This window comes from Cherax quadricarinatus, chromosome 58 (genome assembly GCF_038502225.1).
Source record: "Cherax quadricarinatus isolate ZL_2023a chromosome 58, ASM3850222v1, whole genome shotgun sequence".
Taxonomy (NCBI): Eukaryota; Metazoa; Arthropoda; class Malacostraca; order Decapoda; family Parastacidae; genus Cherax; species Cherax quadricarinatus.
Window position 1 is genome coordinate 19,879,782 of NC_091349.1, and position 20,631 is coordinate 19,900,412.

At 39.5% G+C, this 20,631-nt stretch overlaps 1 protein-coding gene across 12 annotated transcripts in view; it reads right to left on the reverse strand.

Moving 5' to 3' along the window:
• The window catches only part of Hen1 (Hen1 methyltransferase), a 371,894-nt gene that overhangs the window by 277,418 nt on the left and 73,845 nt on the right, over nt 1-20,631 (reverse strand). For all 12 annotated transcript variants that reach the window (XR_011393634.1, XR_011393633.1, XM_070097635.1 and 9 more), the window contains one exon: nt 3,970-4,148. Coding sequence is in view for 10 of the 12 variants with exons in the window: in XM_070097635.1 (XP_069953736.1) it covers nt 3,970-4,148 (179 nt within the window). In the remaining 2 variants the exon portion in view is untranslated. The remainder of the gene's footprint in view (nt 1-3,969; nt 4,149-20,631) is intronic.

A 20,631-nucleotide genomic window follows, 5' to 3' on the forward strand; every position in this document is an offset into this window, starting at 1 on the left:
AGAATTGTAAGTTGTGAGGAGGAGAGTCAAAATTCACCCAGAGAGTGAGTGGGGAGTGAGAGCTTATTTGCCGCCAGGCACCATGAACAAAGCTACTTTGCCGCGTTCCCACAATGCCATGCGGGCGTCTGGATTTTTTTTATAGTGTGCACACTGACCGCCCAGACCCATTCTCTCAGATGTAGGCCTACCAGCCTTCTCGCGCTAAATTTAGCGCCGCTAGAATTTTGGCGTAGATCTACGGTTTGGACCCTGAACATCTTTTTCTACGGGACAGACCCTGAAAGGGTTAATGCCACTAGGACCAGCTGACCGTAGTGCAGCAACAGCTGACCGCCGTGCAGCAACAGCTGACTTTGGTGCAGGAGCAGCTGACCGTGGTGCAGCAACAGATGATGGTGGTGTAGCAGCAGCTGACTGTGGTGCAGCAGCAGCTGACCATGGTGCAACAGCAGCTCACTGTGGTGCAGCAACAGCTGACCATGGTGCAGCAACAGCTGACTTTGGTGCAGCAGCAGCTGACCGTGGTGCAGCAACAGGTGACGGTGGTGTAGCAGCAGCTGACTTTGGTGCAGCAACAGCTGACCGTGGTGCAGCAACAGCTGATGGTGGTGTAGCAGCAGCTGATTGTGGTGCAGCAGCTGCTGACCATGGTGCAGCAACAGCTGACCATGGTGCAACAGCAGCTGACCATGGTTCAGCAACAGCTGACTGGTGCAGCAACAGCTGACCGTGGTGCAGCAACAGCTGACCGTGGTGCAGCAACAGCTGACGGTGGTGCAGCAGCAGCTGACCGTGGTACGATAGTACATATTTCTCACCCTTTTTACCACAGGGTTGGTACTAGAAGCTTTCTTTGGGCCCATGGTGGCTTATTTAGCACTATAAACAATGGAATAATACAAAATGTATCGAATGTATGCATGTAACCGGCCACCCTGGCTTGTAAACAATGACGGCAGGGCAGCCGAGGCGCTCAGGCTGGACGGACAGGTTCGGGATGAGTCATGTTGGTCTTGTTAGGACTTTAGGTAGCACGTTCTTTTCCGGAGTTACTTCCCTTCTTCTTTTAATGCCACTAGGACCAGCTGACCATAGTGCAGAAACAGCTGACTGTCATGCAGCAACAGATGACTTTGGTGCAGCAGCAGCTGACAGTGGTGCAGCAGCAGCTGATGGTGGCGCAGCAGCAGCTGACTGTGGTGCAGCAGCAGCTGACCGTGGTGCAGCAGCAGCTGACCGTGGTGCAGCAGCAGCTGACAGTGGTACAGCAGCAGCTGACCATTGTGCAGCAGCAGCTGACCATTGTGCAGCAGCAGCTGACCATTGTGCAGCAGCAGCTGACCATTGTGCAGCAGCAGCTGACTGTGGTTCAGCAACAGCTGACTGTGGTGCAGCAGCAGCTGACAGTGGTGCAGCAACAGCTGATGGTGGTGCAGCAGCAGCTGACTGTGGTGCAGCAACAGCTGATGGTGGTGCAGCAACAGCTGACCGTGGTGCAGCAGCAGCTGACCGTGGTACGATAGTACGTATTTCCCACCCATTTTACATATGATCGCTTGAGAGATGGTATCTCCTGCTATCTATTTTTCATTTATCCACACCAATAACAGTCTCTCAACATCTTCGAGTACTTGCGATCTCTGTTTCAAAAACAAACTTGCACCTTTTGCAAGAACAGCTTCCTTGATTGCCGTTTTCTTGGCCACAATAGTAGCGGTGGTTGATTGGGGTTTGGTATACAACCTGGCCAGCTCCGAGATACGCACTCCACTTTTGTACTTAGCAATTATCTCTTTCTTCATTTCCATAGTAATTTTCAGCTTTTTTACTGCATGGTTGGCACTAGAAGCTTTCCTGGGGCCCATGGTGACTTATTTTGCAGGTACAATCACTAAAAACGCTGTGATAATATGAAATGTACCAATTGTATGCATGGATACGACGGCACTGGCTGGCTTGTAAACACTGGCACCCACAGGGCAGCTGAGGCGCGCTCAGGCCACACGTGAGGCGAGTGTTTTAGCATGAGATGAGGCAAAATTTTTGCATTAAAATGTATCGTATGGCGGATTTAACGTATCACGATTTTTCTTTCTTGTTCTTCTTGTTTATTTCCTCTTATCTCCATGGGGAAGTGGAAAAGAATTCTTCCTCCGTAAGCCATGCGTGTTGTAAGAGGCAACTAAAATGCCGGGAGCAAGGGGCTAGTAACCCCTTCTCCTGCATAAATTACTAAATTTAAAAAGAAAAACTTTCATTTTTCTTTTTGGGTCACCCTGCCTCGGTGGGATACTTTTTAATTTATAAATAAGAAATATTTACATTTTAATTTATAAATAAGTAAGTAAGTTTATTCAGGTATACACAAATACAGTTACGTACATAGATTATCATACATAGCAGCATATGTGTAAAGTACCTAGGATAACCCAAAAAAGTCAAGAATGACTTATTTACATTGGGGTCCTTTTATATTTACACTTATATTTACTTTTATACTTACACTTTTATATTTACATTTGCCCTGGAGATGTTAGTTTAATTAGTTAGTTTGATGAAGGAGATGCTGGCAGAGGTTTAGGGTGGTGGAAGATAGCAGGGCGGCATATGTTCAGTGGTCCTATACACATCCAATAACATTGGAGAGTTACTTTCATGTCGTTTTTCTATCGCTTAATCGCTTAACTTACTTGCTACACTGTTAATTCTACACTTTATTGCTGGCTGGAGCTATAGCCTTTATCAATACCTGCTGCTTTAGTATCATACATATTGTAGAGTCACTGAATCACTGCAGAAGGCACATTCTCCCCTCTCTCTTCCTCCTCTACTTTGGTACTTTGCTACGAGTTTTTTCTTGAATTCTATCGTGTTTCTCACCTTCTTTACCAAAGGGCTGGCACTAGGAGCTTTCTTTGAGCCCATGGTGGCTTAATTAGCAGTGCAAGCACAAAAAACAATGGATTCTTATGAAATGTGTTGTATGAACCCATGGGGTGACGGTCATGCGCTGGTAAACAATGGCACACTGAGTGTGAATAGTGCAGGAGACAGGCTTTATGTGCGCACTGACGGGCGGACGCGTACCAGACAGTTGCCGAATCACGAGTCCAAACACGAACCACGGAGCTAAATTTTGCTGAAAAAACTTGCCTAAAATCAGATTTCATGAAAATCGCAACCGCCGAATGGTGGGGGTCCACTGTACTGTAGTATCACAAGAAGTGCTATTAGCATTATTTTATTTTAAACTATTCATATTATTTTATTAGCAAGGCAGTACTTTATTTGCGAGCATAGAGGATATGTAAAATTTGCTAAATGTTACAAAATGCTTATCTCACACACCCCTGGCTTAATAACAATTAGTACCATCAGCATTTGAGCAGCTCACCTCTGGCTTAATAATAATTAGTACCATCAGCATTTGAGCAGCTCACCTCTGGCTGCACATACTAAGTGAACAACAGGCAGGTGCATCTCAACCTCTGTAGCTTGTAAACAAAGAACCAGGTCAACCAGGAGAGTGAGGAGCTACTACAGTGTCATGTGTTTGGTGAGTAAAAAATTAAGAATACTATTTACAGATGATGGACATTTTCATTGGCTAAGGGTCAATGTGAATGCTTCCACTAGGTGGGTTAAATAATATAACAAATATTTATATAAAAGAGATGCTATATAATCTATTCACACTTTGAAAATCACTGTTACCAGAGACTCAATGCTTCAGTATTTTCTTACCAACAAAACTCTGAATAAAAAATATTTTACAAAAGATTCCAAACAGAGAAGAGTTGAGGATGATAAGTCAGGCATGAATTTCAAAAAAGTGAGAAATAATAAATATCTATCACAGTAAAAGATATATTCAATGGGAAATAAAGCAACAGGGATGCACTTCAAATGAACCATAACACAATATCAGAGAGTTAAAGGACATTTTTTCCTTGACCCAAGTCTTACCTTGGTAAATACTCCTTTACTAACAGAGATGATCATCTCCATAACTTTCACATATCTCTGGCAATATAAGGGAGGAGAGAAGATAATACTATCATCATATATACACAATGTACCATTGCTGCCATCCTCAATCTTCTGTCTCAACATTCTGTTTTCACACAAGGTTGTTTCACCATTCTCTGGAGGTAAAAAGCAATAATGTGTCATTAGAAAAGTAAGAGGGACTATACAACCAATAATACATAACAGAAATTGATTTTGAGAAGAATAAAATCATATTAGAACAAAACTGAAGAATGAGGTGGATGTGGGGGGGGGGGGGTGAACGATGGGATACCTGAAGTAGACTAATGTGAACTGTATTACATAAAAAAAATAATGAGATGTAATGAGGTGACTTCTTCAAAAGATAAGCCACTAAAGGAAACTAAGTTTATGACATTTTAAAACGTAGAAAATAAATTCTTGCTAGAAGAGAGCACAATCCATGACACACTCCAATAAATACTGCCTTTCTCTTAATGAAAAAGAAAACAAGCTCTGAGTCACCATAAATCAATTAAAAAAATAGAACCCAGCAAATAGAAACAGTTGAAAAATATCCACCCAAACTAGAAAGCATCAAATGCACCTTGGAATGTAATACCATAGTGCAATCCTTTGGTATATTACAGTTTACCCTCAGCTAACAATGGCATCACCTAACGCTAAATCCAGCTAACGATACATTTTAACGCAAACATTAACCTCAGCTAACGCTAAAAAACTCACCTAACGATATTCGTTCTCAGGTACCAATTAATATCGTTAGGTGAGGGTCCACTGTATTTTTTTAACATTTTGGCCATCTCTTACCAAGGAAAAAAAAAATTAATTAAAATTCTTTAGTTCTCTATTGATATTACAATGTTGGATTTACATATTATAAAATATTGTTGCATATTATAAAATACTTATTACAAAGAAGGCCACTATTATGCCTAGGTATGCCTAGGCATTTCGGGCAGACTAATACTAATTGCTACTCTATATTGACACAGGTTATGGATCATACTGATATTAAAGTTAGGTAGCTGTAGTGATTAACTAGATTTACAAGTGAGGTAGTTCAAAACATTTAAGAAATTAACAATTAGTTTATCTATTAATGGGAATGGTGTTGTCTTGGCATGAAACAGTTTCTATTAAAGCTCCTCTATTGGAGTGTCCTAGACAAACTATGACTACCTTAAGAATTATGAAGCAAAAGCTATATTCAAAATTTTGTTTACAGTCATCAGTGTAAATTAGGGGAGTCACAGATATCAAATAAGTGTATTTTGTTTTGGATATGTGCAAGGTAAGGTAGTTTTCATGTGGTTAGGTAGGGTGACCTGACACTTTCATTGTCACTTATTCAATCACTGTCTTGCCAGAAGGACACCAAATCACAATATCCCCACCCATCCTTCATCTACTGTACTTATTTTTAGTAATTATATCAGCTAATTATTTATTCATTTATTTTTTATTTGGACATGATACATAGTTGTACAAAGAAATACGTATAGTGAATGGGTGTACATGCCAAAAGCCCCTTGTATGCAGAGCATTATGGGCAGGCTTAAAATTAACTTAAGATTAACTAAGCAATGGTATATTCAGTGGTAAAAATTACAGTAAACAAATTACAACATGAAGAATTGAGACACTTATGCAACCCATGGGAATCTTTATTGAAGAAACGTTTTGCCACACAGTGGCTTCATCAGTCCAATACAAAGTAGAAATGGATAAGGAGAGGAGAAGTTTGAGGTAATCAGTCCCTCAACCTGGAATCGATGTGTTCAGTCCATCACTCTTGTAGGAAATGCAGCATAGGGCCAGAGAGGTGGCTTATATACTGCTTATATATGCTGCATTTCCTACAAGAGTGATGGACTGAACACATTGATTCCAGGTTGAGGGACTGATTACCTCAAACTTCTCCTCTCCTTACCCATTTCTACTTTGTATTGGACTGATGAAGCCACTGTGTGGCAAAAGGTTTCTTCAATAAAGATTTCCATGGGTTGCATAAGTGTCTCAATTCTTCACGTTGTCGGTTTTCTAAACCATTCATCACAAAATTACAACATGAAGAACAAATGAGTATTTCAAATAAGAAGCACTAAAGTTATACAAATTTGTAGCATAACAATGTATAATATAACTGAATCAGATCAAGTAAAATCAATGATTTGTAGTGCAGAAACAGGTCATGTGGTCATTAGATGAGTTACTGTGCATTCAAGAGAATGGAGTATTCTATTAAGTAACGTATTTAAAAAAAAACATAGTTTGATAGGGTCACAGGTTATACATTTATGAGATTCAGTTATTCAGTATTTATTTAGTTGTGGTTGAGTAAGTGTTTTTAAGAAGAGTCTTGAATTAATAAACAGACAGTATTTCTTTTATATTCACAGGTAATGAATTCCAGATTTTTGAGCCTTTTATGTGAATTGAGCTTTTACATAGTGGTTGAGGGACTGATTACCTCATTCTCCTCCTGTTCTTCACGTTTCTCCTTTGATTGGACTGATGAAGCCACTGTGTGGCGAAACGTTTCCTCAATAAAGATACCTAAGAGTTGCACATGTGTCTAATTTATCAACGTGTCGGTTCTCTGAACCATTCATCTACAATAAGTATGGATGTTTTGTACGGTGAGTAAGTTTAGAGTTTTGAATATTAGTGGAGTATGCTGCCTGGATTGGGAATTTGTTATCATTCTGACTGCAGCCTTTTGTTGGGTAATTAATGGTCTGAGATGATTTATTGTTGTTGAGCCCCATGCACAAATTCCATAGGTGAGATAAGGGTAAATTAGTGAGTGATATTACAGGTTGACCATCACTAATCCAGCACCATCAAGACATGTAGGGTGCTGGATTAGTGATTTTGCCGGATTACAGAGTAGTTAGGTTAGAATACACTTAACCCAACGGCGATATTTATGTATCGGCGATTTCACCCACTTTACACCCTATTTTTGGCCCATTCCATTGTTCCAGTCTACCAAACTTATACCTATTTCACTAGTATTCCTTCTATTCTGTTGACTGAGTACAAGAAACCGCCCATTTACGTATTCCAGCTACCCAGTAAAATGGTCGGAAACTGGTAATTTGGCCAATTTCACACAAATTTCAAGAGATGCCAATTTCAAAATAGGGTCCAGAATAAACAATGCAAACATTCCTGGCATTAAAATAACATTTTCTCTGTTCATTAGTCATATCTCCAGGCCCCTCTTATAATACGCTTGCTTTACATTTGGAATTTTTATTCACGCAAAAAATAGAAGATTTACTGTTATGCAGATTACTACATTATTGCAATAAATGTATAAATGATGTCAACCCATTCATGACTGCATATTAGACCAGCCACTTGGACACGTAATGGATGGTGACGTCATTTGCTTACTCTTGAACATCAGCGAAAATCAAACATTTCTGCTAGTTTGAACTCAATTTCAAGGTACAGTGGAACCTCTACTTACGAGTTTAATACGTTCTGTGACCTTGCTTGTATCTGGATTTGCTCATTTGCAGAGTTTTCCTCATTTAAATTAACTGAAGTGCAATTAATCCGTTCCAGCTCTCAGGAAGCGCAACAAGATACTTCAATATTTCGCTAATATCATCTATACAGCTTATTTATCTATCTCAATTCATCTAATATGACATAATAAACAATAAAAATAACATAGAAACTTGATATATACTCTAGAATGAAAAAAATACGTCACTATGTGACAGGTGGGGGTGGCCACAACCACCCCCACATTGTTGTGGCAATCACTGCCATCCAGTGATGACCTTTTGAAGCCATCTATTATTATAATTAATATTATATAGTACATCATTATTATACATGTATTATATATGAGTACTGGAAATGGGAAGTACAATGCCTGCACTTTAACCCTTTGACTGTTTCGGTTGTATATATACGTCTTACGAGCCACCGTGTTTGACAAATATATACTCAAAAATTCTAGCAGCTTCAAATCAAGCAGGAAAAAGCTGGTAGGCCCACATGTGAGAGAATGGGTCTGTGTGGTCAGTGTGCACCATATAAAAAAATCCTGCAGCACGCAGTGCATAATGAGAAAAGAAAAACTCCGTGTTTTTGGATTAAAACGCCGACTTTGTGAATGGAAAACTTAGTATAGAAACAGAGGTGATATTGAAATGGAACTCAAAGTAGGGGAAATGTTTGATTTTTGCCAATGTTCGAAAGTAAACAAATGATGTCATGTCCAATAAATGTCCAACTAGCAATTCTAATATGCAGTCATGAATGAGTTGACATTATTTATACAATTATTACAGTTTTTCTTTTTCGGGCCACCCTGCCTTGGTGGGAATCGGCCAGTGTGATAATAAAAAAAAATAAAAAAAATATTACAATATTGCAGTAGTCTGCATAACAGTAAATCTTTTATTTTTTGTTTGAATAAGAATTCAAAATAGAAAGCCAGAGTAATATCAAAGGAGCCTGGAGACGTGACTGATGAACAAAGAAAATGTTATTTTTGAGCTAGGAATGTCTGCACTGTTCATTCTGGACCCTATTTTAAAAATTTCTGACCATGTTATTGAGAAGTTGAAATTGGTAAATGAGAAGCTTCTTGTACTCAATAGATAGAACTCTATTGAGTTCTAAAGAAATAGCTATGAGTCTGGTTGACTGGAACAGAAAATAGGGCTCAAAGTGGGTGAAATCGCCGATTTGTAAATATCGCCGAGGTCGCTACATTCACGAGAAAGTAATTCCGTACATTTTCCATCAAATTTCGTTCTTTTGGTGTCATTACCATCGGGAAAAGATTTTCTATCATTTCATAAGAAATTTTTATTTTTTTTTTTTCAAAAATTTTTCGACACCAGAAGACACCTCAGGATTTGAGGCTGCGACAGTCAAAGGGTTAAAAGAGAGGATTTGAGATATTGGCAGTTTGCAGGGGTATGTTTTATATGCTTCTAAACTGTTGTATCTGGGTGCCTCTGCAAAGACAGTGATTATGTGTGAATGAGGTAAATGTGTTGAATGATGAAAGTATTTTCTTTTTTGGAGATTTTCTTCCTTTCTGGGTCACCCTGCCTTGGTAGGAGGTAGCCGACTTGCTAAAAAAAAAAAAATGTATTGTTACTATATGCATTATTATTATTATATGCATTATTATTATTATTATTATTATTATTATTATTATTATTATTATTATTATATAAATAATTTGTAATTTTATTCACACAAAAAATAGAAGGTTTACTGTTATGCAGACTACATTATTGTAATAATTGCAAAATAACGTCAACATTCATGACTGCATTCTGGAATGGACAGTGACGTCATTTGTTTACTCTTAAACATCACCAAAGAATTGAACATTTCTGCTACTTTAAGCTCAATTTCAAGGTACACCTACCATCTGACTTACGACCTGCTCGACTTACGACCATTCGACTTACGACCATGTTTTTTATGCCAAATTTCTGGGAAATAAACAACTATTTGTGTTGTACACAGTGTTTATCCTAAACCTTACAGTATAAAATACAGTACTAACAACATAAAAAGTAAAGTAAAACATGAAATACCAAAATAAAACAATAAAATAAAGTCATTACAAAAATGTTTTGTTGATGTTCAGTAGTAAAGTTCGACTTACGACCATTTCAACTTACGACTGGTTTCTCGGAACCGAACTCGGTCATAAGTCGGATGGTAGGTGTACTTTTTGTCGTGAAACCAATCAAAATCATATCTATTTCTGTAATATATCTTCCATTCCATCAAATGAGACCAAAAAAGCGAGAATACAACCATAAAAACCATATGAAAATACCGCTAAGAGGCGGCTAATGGCTGAGAAGTGAACTTCATTATTTATGGTCTGATTTCTTTCATTTTTGGTTATGTTAAGTATCTTTTCATCATACATTGCCCAAGTTTCAATAAGATAGTCCAACAAACAAATGAGATCCAATTCCCGAGGTCAAGAGCAAAAACCCCTCACCAGCGTCAAGGAACCTCCCTAGAAGTCCACTCACTTATGGAAATTTCGCTCATGTATGGAGGCAAAAAATCTACCGAGCGACTGCTCATATTTGGAAAAACTCACACATAGATACGCTCGCAAGTGGAGGTTCCACTGTATTTTCTGTCGTGAATCCAATCAAATCGTATCTATTTCTGTAATATATCTTCCATTCTATCAAATGAAACCAAAAAAAGGAGAATACAACCATAAAAAACATACAAAAATACACTGCAAAGTTGGTTTTACACCATAAACACGGTTGCAGTTTTTTCTCATTATGCGCTGCATGCTGCAGGATTTTTTATATATATTTTATATATATATATTTTATATATATGTTAAATGATCAGTTATGGAAGGAGAAAAGAGAATATGAATGTGTAAATTCAAGAATTATGTGGATTAAAGTAAAGGTTGGATGCGAGAAGTGGGTCATAATAAGCGTGTATGCACCTGGAGAAGAGAGGAATGCAGAGGAGAGAGAGAGATTTTGGGAGATGTTAAGTGAATGTATAGGAGCCTTTGAACCAAGTGAGAGAGTAATTGTGGTAGGGGACTTGAATGCTAAAGTAGGAGAAACTTTTAGAGAGGGTGTGGTAGGTAAGTTTGGGGTGCCAGGTGTAAATGATAATGGGAGCCCTTTGATTGAACTTTGTATAGAAAGGGGTTTAGTTATAGGTAATACATATTTTAAGAAAAAGAGGATAAATAAGTATACACGATATGATGTAGGGCGAAATGACAGTAGTTTGTTGGATTATGTATTGGTAGATAAAAGACTGTTGAGTAGACTTCAGGATGTACATGTTTATAGAGGGGCCACAGATATATCAGATCACTTTCTAGTTGTAGCTACACTGAGAGTAAAAGGTAGATGGGATACAAGGAGAATAGAAGCATCAGGGAAGAGAGAGGTGAAGGTTTATAAACTAAAAGAGGAGGCAGTTAGGGTAAGATATAAACAGCTATTGGAGGATAGATGGGCTAATGAGAGCATAGGCAATGGGGTCGAAGAGGTATGGGGTAGGTTTAAAAATGTAGTGTTAGAGTGTTCAGCAGAAGTTTGTGGTTACAGGAAAGTGGGTGCAGGAGGGAAGAGGAGCGATTGGTGGAATGATGATGTAAAGAGAGTAGTAAGGGAGAAAAAGTTAGCATATGAGAAGTTTTTACAAAGTAGAAGTGATGCAAGGAGGGAAGAGTATATGGAGAAAAAGAGAGAAGTTAAGAGAGTGGTGAAGCAATGTAAAAAGAGAGCAAATGAGAGAGTGGGTGAGATGTTATCAACAAATTTTGTTGAAAATAAGAAAAAGTTTTGGAGTGAGATTAACAAGTTAAGAAAGCCTAGAGAACAAATGGATTTGTCAGTTAAAAATAGGAGAGGAGAGTTATTAAATGGAGAGTTAGAGGTATTGGGAAGATGGAAGGAATATTTTGAGAAATTGTTAAATGTTGATGAAGATAGGGAAGCTGTGATTTCGTGTATAGGGCAAGGAGGAATAACATCTTGTAGGAGTGAGGAAGAGCCAGTTGTGAGTGTGGGGGAAGTTCGTGAGGCAGTAGGTAAAATGAAAGGGGGTAAGGCAGCCGGGATTGATGGGATAAAGATAGAAATGTTAAAAGCAGGTGGGGATATAGTTTTGGAGTGGTTGGTGCAATTATTTAATAAATGTATGGAAGAGGGTAAGGTACCTAGGGATTGGCAGAGAGCATGCATAGTTCCTTTGTATAAAGGCAAAGGGGATAAAAGAGAGTGCAAAAATTATAGGGGGATAAGTCTGTTGAGTGTACCTGGTAAAGTGTATGGTAGAGTTATAATTGAAAGAATTAAGAGTAAGACGGAGAATAGGATAGCAGATGAACAAGGAGGCTTTAGGAAAGGTAGGGGGTGTGTGGACCAGGTGTTTACAGTGAAACATATAAGTGAACAGTATTTAGATAAGGCTAAAGAGGTCTTTGTGGCATTTATGGATTTGGAAAAGGCGTATGACAGGGTGGATAGGGGGGCAATGTGGCAGATGTTGCAAGTGTATGGTGTAGGAGGTCACACTGGCCGATTCCCACTGGCCAGTGTGACCTCCTACACCATACACTTGCAGGTAGGTTACTGAAAGCAGTGAAGAGTTTTTACGAGGATAGTGAGGCTCAAGTTAGAGTATGTAGGAAAGAGGGAAATTTTTTCCCAGTAAAAGTAGGCCTTAGACAAGGATGTGTGATGTCACCGTGGTTGTTTAATATATTTATAGATGGGGTTGTAAGAGAAGTAAATGCGAGGGTCTTGGCAAGAGGCGTGGAGTTAAAAGATAAAGAATCACACACAAAGTGGGAGTTGTCACAGCTGCTCTTTGCTGATGACACTGTGCTCTTGGGAGATTCTGAAGAGAAGTTGCAGAGATTGGTGGATGAATTTGGTAGGGTGTGCAAAAGAAGAAAATTAAAGGTGAATACAGGAAAGAGTAAGGTTATGAGGATAACAAAAAGATTAGGTGATGAAAGATTGAATATCAGATTGGAGGGAGAGAGTATGGAGGTGGTGAACGTATTCAGATATTTGGGAGTGGACGTGTCAGCGGATGGGTCTATGAAAGATGAGGTGAATCATAGAATTGATGAGGGAAAAAGAGTGAGTGGTGCACTTAGGAGTCTGTGGAGACAAAGAACTTTGTCCTTGGAGGCAAAGAGGGGAATGTATGAGAGTATAGTTTTACCAACGCTCTTATATGGGTGTGAAGCGTGGGTGATGAATGTTGCAGCGAGGAGAAGGCTGGAGGCAGTGGAGATGTCATGTCTGAGGGCAATGTGTGGTGTGAATATAATGCAGAGAATTCGTAGTTTGGAAGTTAGGAGGAGGTGCGGGATTACCAAAACTGTTGTCCAGAGGGCTGAGGAAGGGTTGTTGAGGTGGTTCGGACATGTAGAGAGAATGGAGCGAAACAGAATGACTTCAAGAGTGTATCAGTCTGTAGTGGAAGGAAGGCGGGGTAGGGGTCGGCCTAGGAAGGGTTGGAGGGAGGGGGTAAAGGAGGTTTTGTGTGCGAGGGGCTTGGACTTCCAGCAGGCATGCGTGAGCGTGTTTGATAGGAGTGAATGGAGACAAATGGTTTTTAATACTTGACGTGCTGTTGGAGTGTGAGCAAAGTAACATTTATGAAGGGATTCAGGGAAACCGGCAGGCCGGACTTGAGTCCTGGAGATGGGAAGTACAGTGCCTGCACTCTGAAGGAGGGGTGTTAATGTTGCAGTTTAAAAACTGTAGTGTAAAGCACCCTTCTGGCAAGACAGTGATGGAGTGAATGATGGTGAAAGTTTTTCTTTTTCGGGCCACCCTGCCTTGGTGGGAATCGGCCGGTGTGATAATAAAAAAAAAATAAAAAAATTGCACACTTACCACAAAGACCTATTCTCTCATATGTAGGCCCAAATTTACCGGTCACAGTTTATCTGAGTGAGCTGAGCTCATGGCAACTGACAGTGGCCTCAAAGCCACCTTATCTTTTATGGACAATGTACAGTGTATGTGCTTCACACAATGAAAAGCATTTCTTTTATTCATTGGAACCATGGCTAGGGCTAAAAGTGAGCAGGTTAAAACAACAAATTAAAAAAAAGAAAAGAAATTGGAATGACTTATGACTTATGCAGCAAGTAGCACCACCAAAACAGTAGTGACAGGTTGGTGTGACGACCCTGGAAATTTGAAATTATGCTAGCCAAAATTAGTGCTGGATTACTGATGGAACTGGATTACTATTGCCGGATTAGTGATGGCCGACCTGTATTATTTCACACTTAAAATCTCCTACGTTCATTCTTCCTAATTCTGACTTATGAATGCAGATATCATTCCTGATATAAATCTCTTGCAAAACTACAATAACAATCAGTATTCTCCTGAAAATAACTGTCATTATTATACAGCAAGTCAGGCAAAAACTGTTTTCAGTGCCACCAAGAACATAACAGTACTCAGTTATAATGTTAGATCCCTGAGCAAACACTATGACCTCTTAGCACTTCTCAATTCTTTAAATGTTAACATGTTTTTTATTATTCTTACTGAAACCTGGTTAAAACACAACACACATCACTGCCTTACCTGGTTACACAGCCATACATAACTGTAGGACTGATCAAAGAGGAGGTGGTATTGCTATTTACTATGATGAATTAGAATGTACTAAGTCCTTGTGAATGAAAATAACCCTCAAAGTTATAAACTAGGGGAAGTAGTTCTTGATCACACAGTGTGTGAAAAGAACTTGGGATTCATGGTAAGCAGAAACCTTAAGCCAAGACAACAGTGCCTAAGTGTGAGCAACAAGGCTAACAGATTACTGGGATTTATTTCAAGAAGTATAAGTAACACGAGTCCAAAAGTTATTTTACAGCTCTATACATCACTAGTAAGGCCACACTTGGATTATGCCACCCAGTTTTGGTCTCCTTACAACAGGATGGATATCGATTCATTGGAGAACATACAGAGAAGGATGACCAAAATGATTCACTGTATAAGGAATCTCCCGTATGAAGATAGACTTAGATCTTTGAATCTTGACTCTCTTGAGAGACAGAATAAGGGGAGATATTATTAACCCTTTGACTGTTTTGGTCATATATATATGTCTTATGAGCCAGTGTTTCGGACGTATATATACTCAATAATTCTAGTGGCTTCAAATCAAGCAGGAGAAAGCTGGTAGGCCCACATGTGAGAGAATGGGTCTGTGTGGTCAGTGTGAACCATATAAAAAAAAATCCTGCAGCATGCAGTTCATAATGAGAAAAAAAACTCCAACCGTTTTTTGTAATAAAACACCGACTTTGAGGTGTATTTTGGTATAGTATTTATCATTGTATTCTCATTTTCATGGTCTCATGTGATAAAATGGAAAACGTATTACAGAAATAGAGATGATTTTGATTAGTTTCACAATGAAAACGACCTTGAAATTGAGCTCAAATTAATGGAAATGTTCGATTTTTACCAATGTTCAAGAGTAAGCAAATCACACTACACGTCCAATACACGTCAAATGGGGAGTCTAATATTCTTTTACTAGTGCACTGATATTATTTATACCTTTTTACAATAATGCAGTAGTCTGCATAACAGTAAATCTTTTATTTTTTGTATGAATAGAAAATCAAAACAGAAAGCAATAATAATATAAGAGGGGCCTAGAGACATGACTAATGAACAGAGGGTATGTTATTTTAGTCCCAAGAATGTCTACATTGTTTATTCTGGACTCTATTTTGAAACTGGCATCTTTTTTAATTTGCATGAAATTGGCCAAATTGCCAATTTCTGACCACTTTATTGGGTAGTTCAAATTGGTAAATGGGCAGTTTTTTGTACTCAAGTGATAGAAAAAATTGAGTTCTAAAGAAATAGCTATGAGTTTGGTCAACTGGAACAAAGGAATTGGTCAAAAATAGGGCTCAAAGTCGGCAAAATCACCGATGCGTGTATGTCGCCGAGACCGCTAACTTCGCCGGATCGTAATTCCGCGAGTTTTCGACCAAATTTCATACTTTTGGTGTCATTACCATCGGGAAAAGATTCTCTGTCATTTCATAAGAAAAAAATCATTTTTTTTCTTTGAAAAATTTTTCGACATAGAATGAGTTACAGAAAGCGGCTTGCGACAGTCAAAGGGTTATAGTGTATAAGTGGATGATGGGCATAAACAAAGGCAATGTTAATAAAATACTGAGGATGTCAAATCAGGTAAGAACCAGGAATAACAGATTTAATTTAGATAAATTTAAATTTAGAATGGACATAGGTAAGCACTGGTTTTCAAGTAGAGTGGTCGATGCATAGAACAATCTTCCGAGTTGGGTGATCGAGGCTAGAACCTAGGGTAGCTTTATAAAGAGACTGGACATATACATGAGTGGGAGGAGCTGGGTGTGACTGGTGTCATGGGTATAGAAGTAAATTCTTGGGTAGTGGCTAATGCGATGGGCTGGAGTTTTAAGACTCTATGACCGCGGGTTCAATCCCGGCCGGGGTATGGTTTGTTTGCAATCGTGTCATTACGATTTCGTGAGTCTTCTTGGGTAGCTTTGGGAAGGGGTGGTTTTGATAAGGACTGGCCTTGCATGGGCCAGTAGGCCTTCTTCAGTGCTCCTCCATTCTTATGTTCTTATGTTTTAAAGTTTACATGCACCAGAGATAAAAATGGTGATATACAGTGGAACCTCTGCTTATGAATTTCATCCGTTTCATGACCTTGTTTGAACCTCATTTGTTCATATGCTGAGTTAATTTTCCTCATTTAAATTAACCCTTTCAGGGTTGGTGCCATACTAGTACGGCTTGCACGCCAGGGTTGGTGCCGTACTAGTACGCATAAATTCTAGCGCCTTCAAATCTTGTGAGAGAAAGCTGGTAGGCCTACATATGAAAGACTGGGTCTATGCGGTCAGTGTGCAAAGTATAAAAAAAATCCTGCAGCACACAGTGCATGAGAAAAAAAGCTCCGACCGTGTTTTTGGTTTAAAACAGCGACTTTGCAGTGTATTTTTGTATGATATTTATGGTTGTATTCTAGTTTTCTTGGTCTCATTTTATAGAATGGAAAACACATTATGGAAATTGAGATGATTTTGATTGGTTTCTTAAAGAAAAGTACCTTGAAACTGAGCTCAAAGTAGCAGAAATGTTCGATTTTTGCCAAAGCTCAAAGGTAAACGAATAATGCCACATGTCCAATACACGTCAACTGGTGTGTAATAATCTTTTACAAGTACCCTAATATTATTTATACCATTTCTATGCCATTTCTACACGAATGCAGTAGTCTGCATAACATAAATCTTCTATTTTTTGTGAGAATAAAAATTTGAAGTGAAAAGCAAAAGAAATGTAACAGAGGCCTGGGGACATGAGCAATGAACAGAGGAAATGTTATTTTATTGCCAGAAATGTCTGTCCTGTTTATTCTGGACCCTATTTGGAAATTGGCATCTTTTGAAATTTGTGGGAAATTGGCAAAATTGCCAATTTCTGACAACGTTATTGGATAGTTGAAATAGGTAAATGGGTGGTTTCTTGTACTCATTCGATAGAAAAAGTGGAGTTCTAGCGAAATAGGTATGATTTTTGTCGACTGGTACATTGGAATTGGCAGAAAATAGGGCTCAAAGTGGGCAAAATCGCCGATGCATAAACATTGTCGAGACTGCTAACTTCGCGAGAGCATAATTCTAAGTTTTCCATTAAATTTCATACTTTCGGTTTCATTATGATCGGGAAAAGATTCCCTATCATTTCATAAGAATTTTTTTTTTTTTTTTTTCGAAAAATTTCCGACCCTGAAAACAAGTTTAGGAGAGGGCCTGCCGACCCTGAAAGGGTTAACTGAAAGGCCATTAATCTGTTCCGGCAGAATTCCTGCTCTCAGGGGCAGGAAAAATACACTCTATGGCTTATTTAAAATACGCTCTATGGCTTATTTATCATAATTGATCTAATATGACATAATAACAATATAAATAACATAGAAACATGATACAGTTGTCCCTCGATAATCGTAGGGCTCGAGAGTCGTAATTTTCGGAAATCGTAGCAATATTTTCGTAAAAACATGGGCTCGCTAATCATAGATTGACTCACGAATAGTAGTTCATCCGGGACGCGTACGCACGCTCTGAGCCGGGGCAGCCTCTCTTCCCAGCCAGTGTGGCATTGTTTACCAGTGAGCGACGGTCCCCTCACTTGCTCATACGAAATATTTCATAATATTCCATTCATTTTAGTGCTTGCAAGTACTAAATAAGCTACCATCGCTCCAAAGAGAGCTCCTAGTGCCAAGCCTGTGGTAAAGAAGGTGAGAAATACGATTGAATTTAAGAAACACATCATTGAACAATATGAAAGTAGCGTACATGTGGCTGAACTGGCCAGGATGTATAACAAACCCTATACAACCATATGTTCCATCGTGGCCAAGAAAAAGGAAATCAAGGACGCTGTTGTTGCAAAGGGGGTAAATATGCTGACAAAAATGAGATCACCAGTACTCGAAGAGGTTGAGAAGTTATTATTGGTGTGGATAAACGAGAAACAATTAGCAGGAGATAGTATTATGACGTCGATTATTTGTGAAAAGGCTAGGCAGTTGCACGACGATCTGGTAAAGAAATTGCCTGCAACTAGTGGTGATGTGAGTGAATTTAAGGCCAGCAAAGGTTGGTGTGAGAGATTTAAGAACCGTAGTGGCATACACAGTGTGGTAAGGCATGGTGAGGCTGCCAGTTCGGACCACAAAGCGGCTGAAAAATATGTGCATGAATTCAAGGAGAACATAAAGGCTGAAGGACTGAAACATGAACAAGTGTTCAATTGTGACGAAACAGGCCTCTTTTGGAAGAAAATGCCAAAGAGGACCTACATTACACAGAAGGAAAAGGCACTGCCAGGACACAAGCCTATGAAAGACAGGCTGACGCTCATGTTCTGTGCTAATGCTAGTGGGGATTTCAAAGTGAAGCTGTTACTAGTGTACCATTCTGAAAATCTCAGCGTGTTCAGGAAAAACAATGTTATGAAGAGTAAATTGTGTGTTTTGGAAATCTAATAGTAAGGCATGGGTCACAAGGGAAATTTTCGTCAAGTGGTTCAATGAAGTGTTTGGCCCTAGTGTGAAGAATTACCTCCTGGAAAAGAAATTGGATCTCAAGTGCCTCCTAGTAATGGACAATGCACCTGCTCATCCTCCAAACTTGGATGACCTAATTTTCGAGGAGTTTGGGTTCATCACAGTAAAGTTCTTGCCCCCGAATACCACTCCTCTCCTCCAGCCCATGGACCAGCAGGTCATTGCAAACTTTAAAAAACTCTACACCAAAGCAATGTTTCAAAGGTGCTTGAATGTGACCTCAGACACTCACTTGACCTTAAGAGATTTTTGGAGAGAACACTTCAGCATCCTCCATTGCATAACCCTTATAGGTACGGCTTGGGAGCGAGTGACTACCAAGACTTTGAACTCTGCTTGGAGAAAATTGTGGCCAGATTGTGTCGACAAGAAGGATTTTGAAGGGTTTGGGGCTGACCCTGATGAGCCTATGTCTGTTGTTAAATCTATTGTGGCACTGGGGAGTTCCATGGGGTTGGATGTGAGTTTAGAGGATGTGGAAGAGTTGGTAGAAGACCACAACGAAGAGCTCACCACTGAGGAGCTGCAAGAGCTTCAGCAGGAAGAGCAACAGATCGCAGCTCAGAATCTTGCTGCGGAGGAGGAGGAAGAGAGATGGAAGAAGGTGCCTTCTTCAGAAATTAGGGAGATTTTTGAAATGTGGGGTAAGATGGAAAGATTTATGGAGAAACATCACCCTGACAAGGCTGTTGCAAGCCATGTTGGCAACATGTACAGTGACAAGGTCTTGGCCCATTTTAGGGAGGTGTTAAAGAGACGCCAGAAACAGAGCTCTCTGGACAGTTATATTGCGAGACAGGACTCCAGTCACTCTCAAGCTGGTCCTAGTGGCATAAAGAAACAGAGAAGAGAAGTAACCCCAGAAAAGCAATTGGTACCTGAGGTGTTGATGGAAGGGGATTCCCCTTCCAAACTGTAAATAATCCAATCTCTCTCCTCCTCCAGTCTTCCATACGCTAAGAAGAATCGCCAATAAAGGTAAGTGTTATGCTGTTAACGTTTCATTCATCATGTCCCATTGTATTGTTTATGTACTACATCTATATTTCATGTAAAAAAATTTTTTGTTTTAATACTTCTGGGTGTCAGGAACGGATTAATTGTATTTACATTATTTCTTATGGGGAAAATTGATTCGAAAATCGTAGATTTCGATAACAGTAACACCTGCAGGAATGGATTAATTACGATAAACGAGGGACCACTGTATATACACTAGAATTAATAAAATAGGCCATAACATGGCAAGTGGAGGCAGCCATAACCGCTCCCGTATAGTTGTGGTATTCAGTGCCATGTGAAGCGGGATATTTTTTATGCTATGAACACTCACTACACAGACCCATTCCTGTCTGAGTGAGCTGAGCTCCTGATTTAGATCTTCATGAAAGGACCCTGGCTTCAATAATGTAGCTGTACCTGACAACCAGTCTAAGGGTTAATAGCTACAGACAGTTGTCTGCTACTGGAGTGTACCTGGAGAGGGTTTTACAGTCAATGCCCCCACCAGGCTTTATAATGAATCAGGGTCTGATCAACCAGGCTGTTACTGTTGGTGCACACAACCCAGCGAACGGACCTCAGCCCGGCTGATCGTGTGCTGACTTTAGGTGCCTGTCCAGTGCCTTCTTAAAGACAGCCAGAGATCTATTGGTAATCCACCTTATGTATGCTGGGAGGCAGTTGAACAGTCTTGGGCCCCTGACACTCACTGTGTTGTCTCTTATCGTGCTAGTGGCACCCCAGTTTTTCATTGGGGGATGTTGAATCGTCTGTAGAGTCTTTTGATTTCATAGGGACTGATTTTCATGTGCAAGTTTGGTGCTAATCCCTCTAGGATTTTACGACAGACACCAGTATGTACATGCAAATGGAGTCAACTCTGCTATCCAACCTGTTTGCCTGGAGTTTACTTGGAGA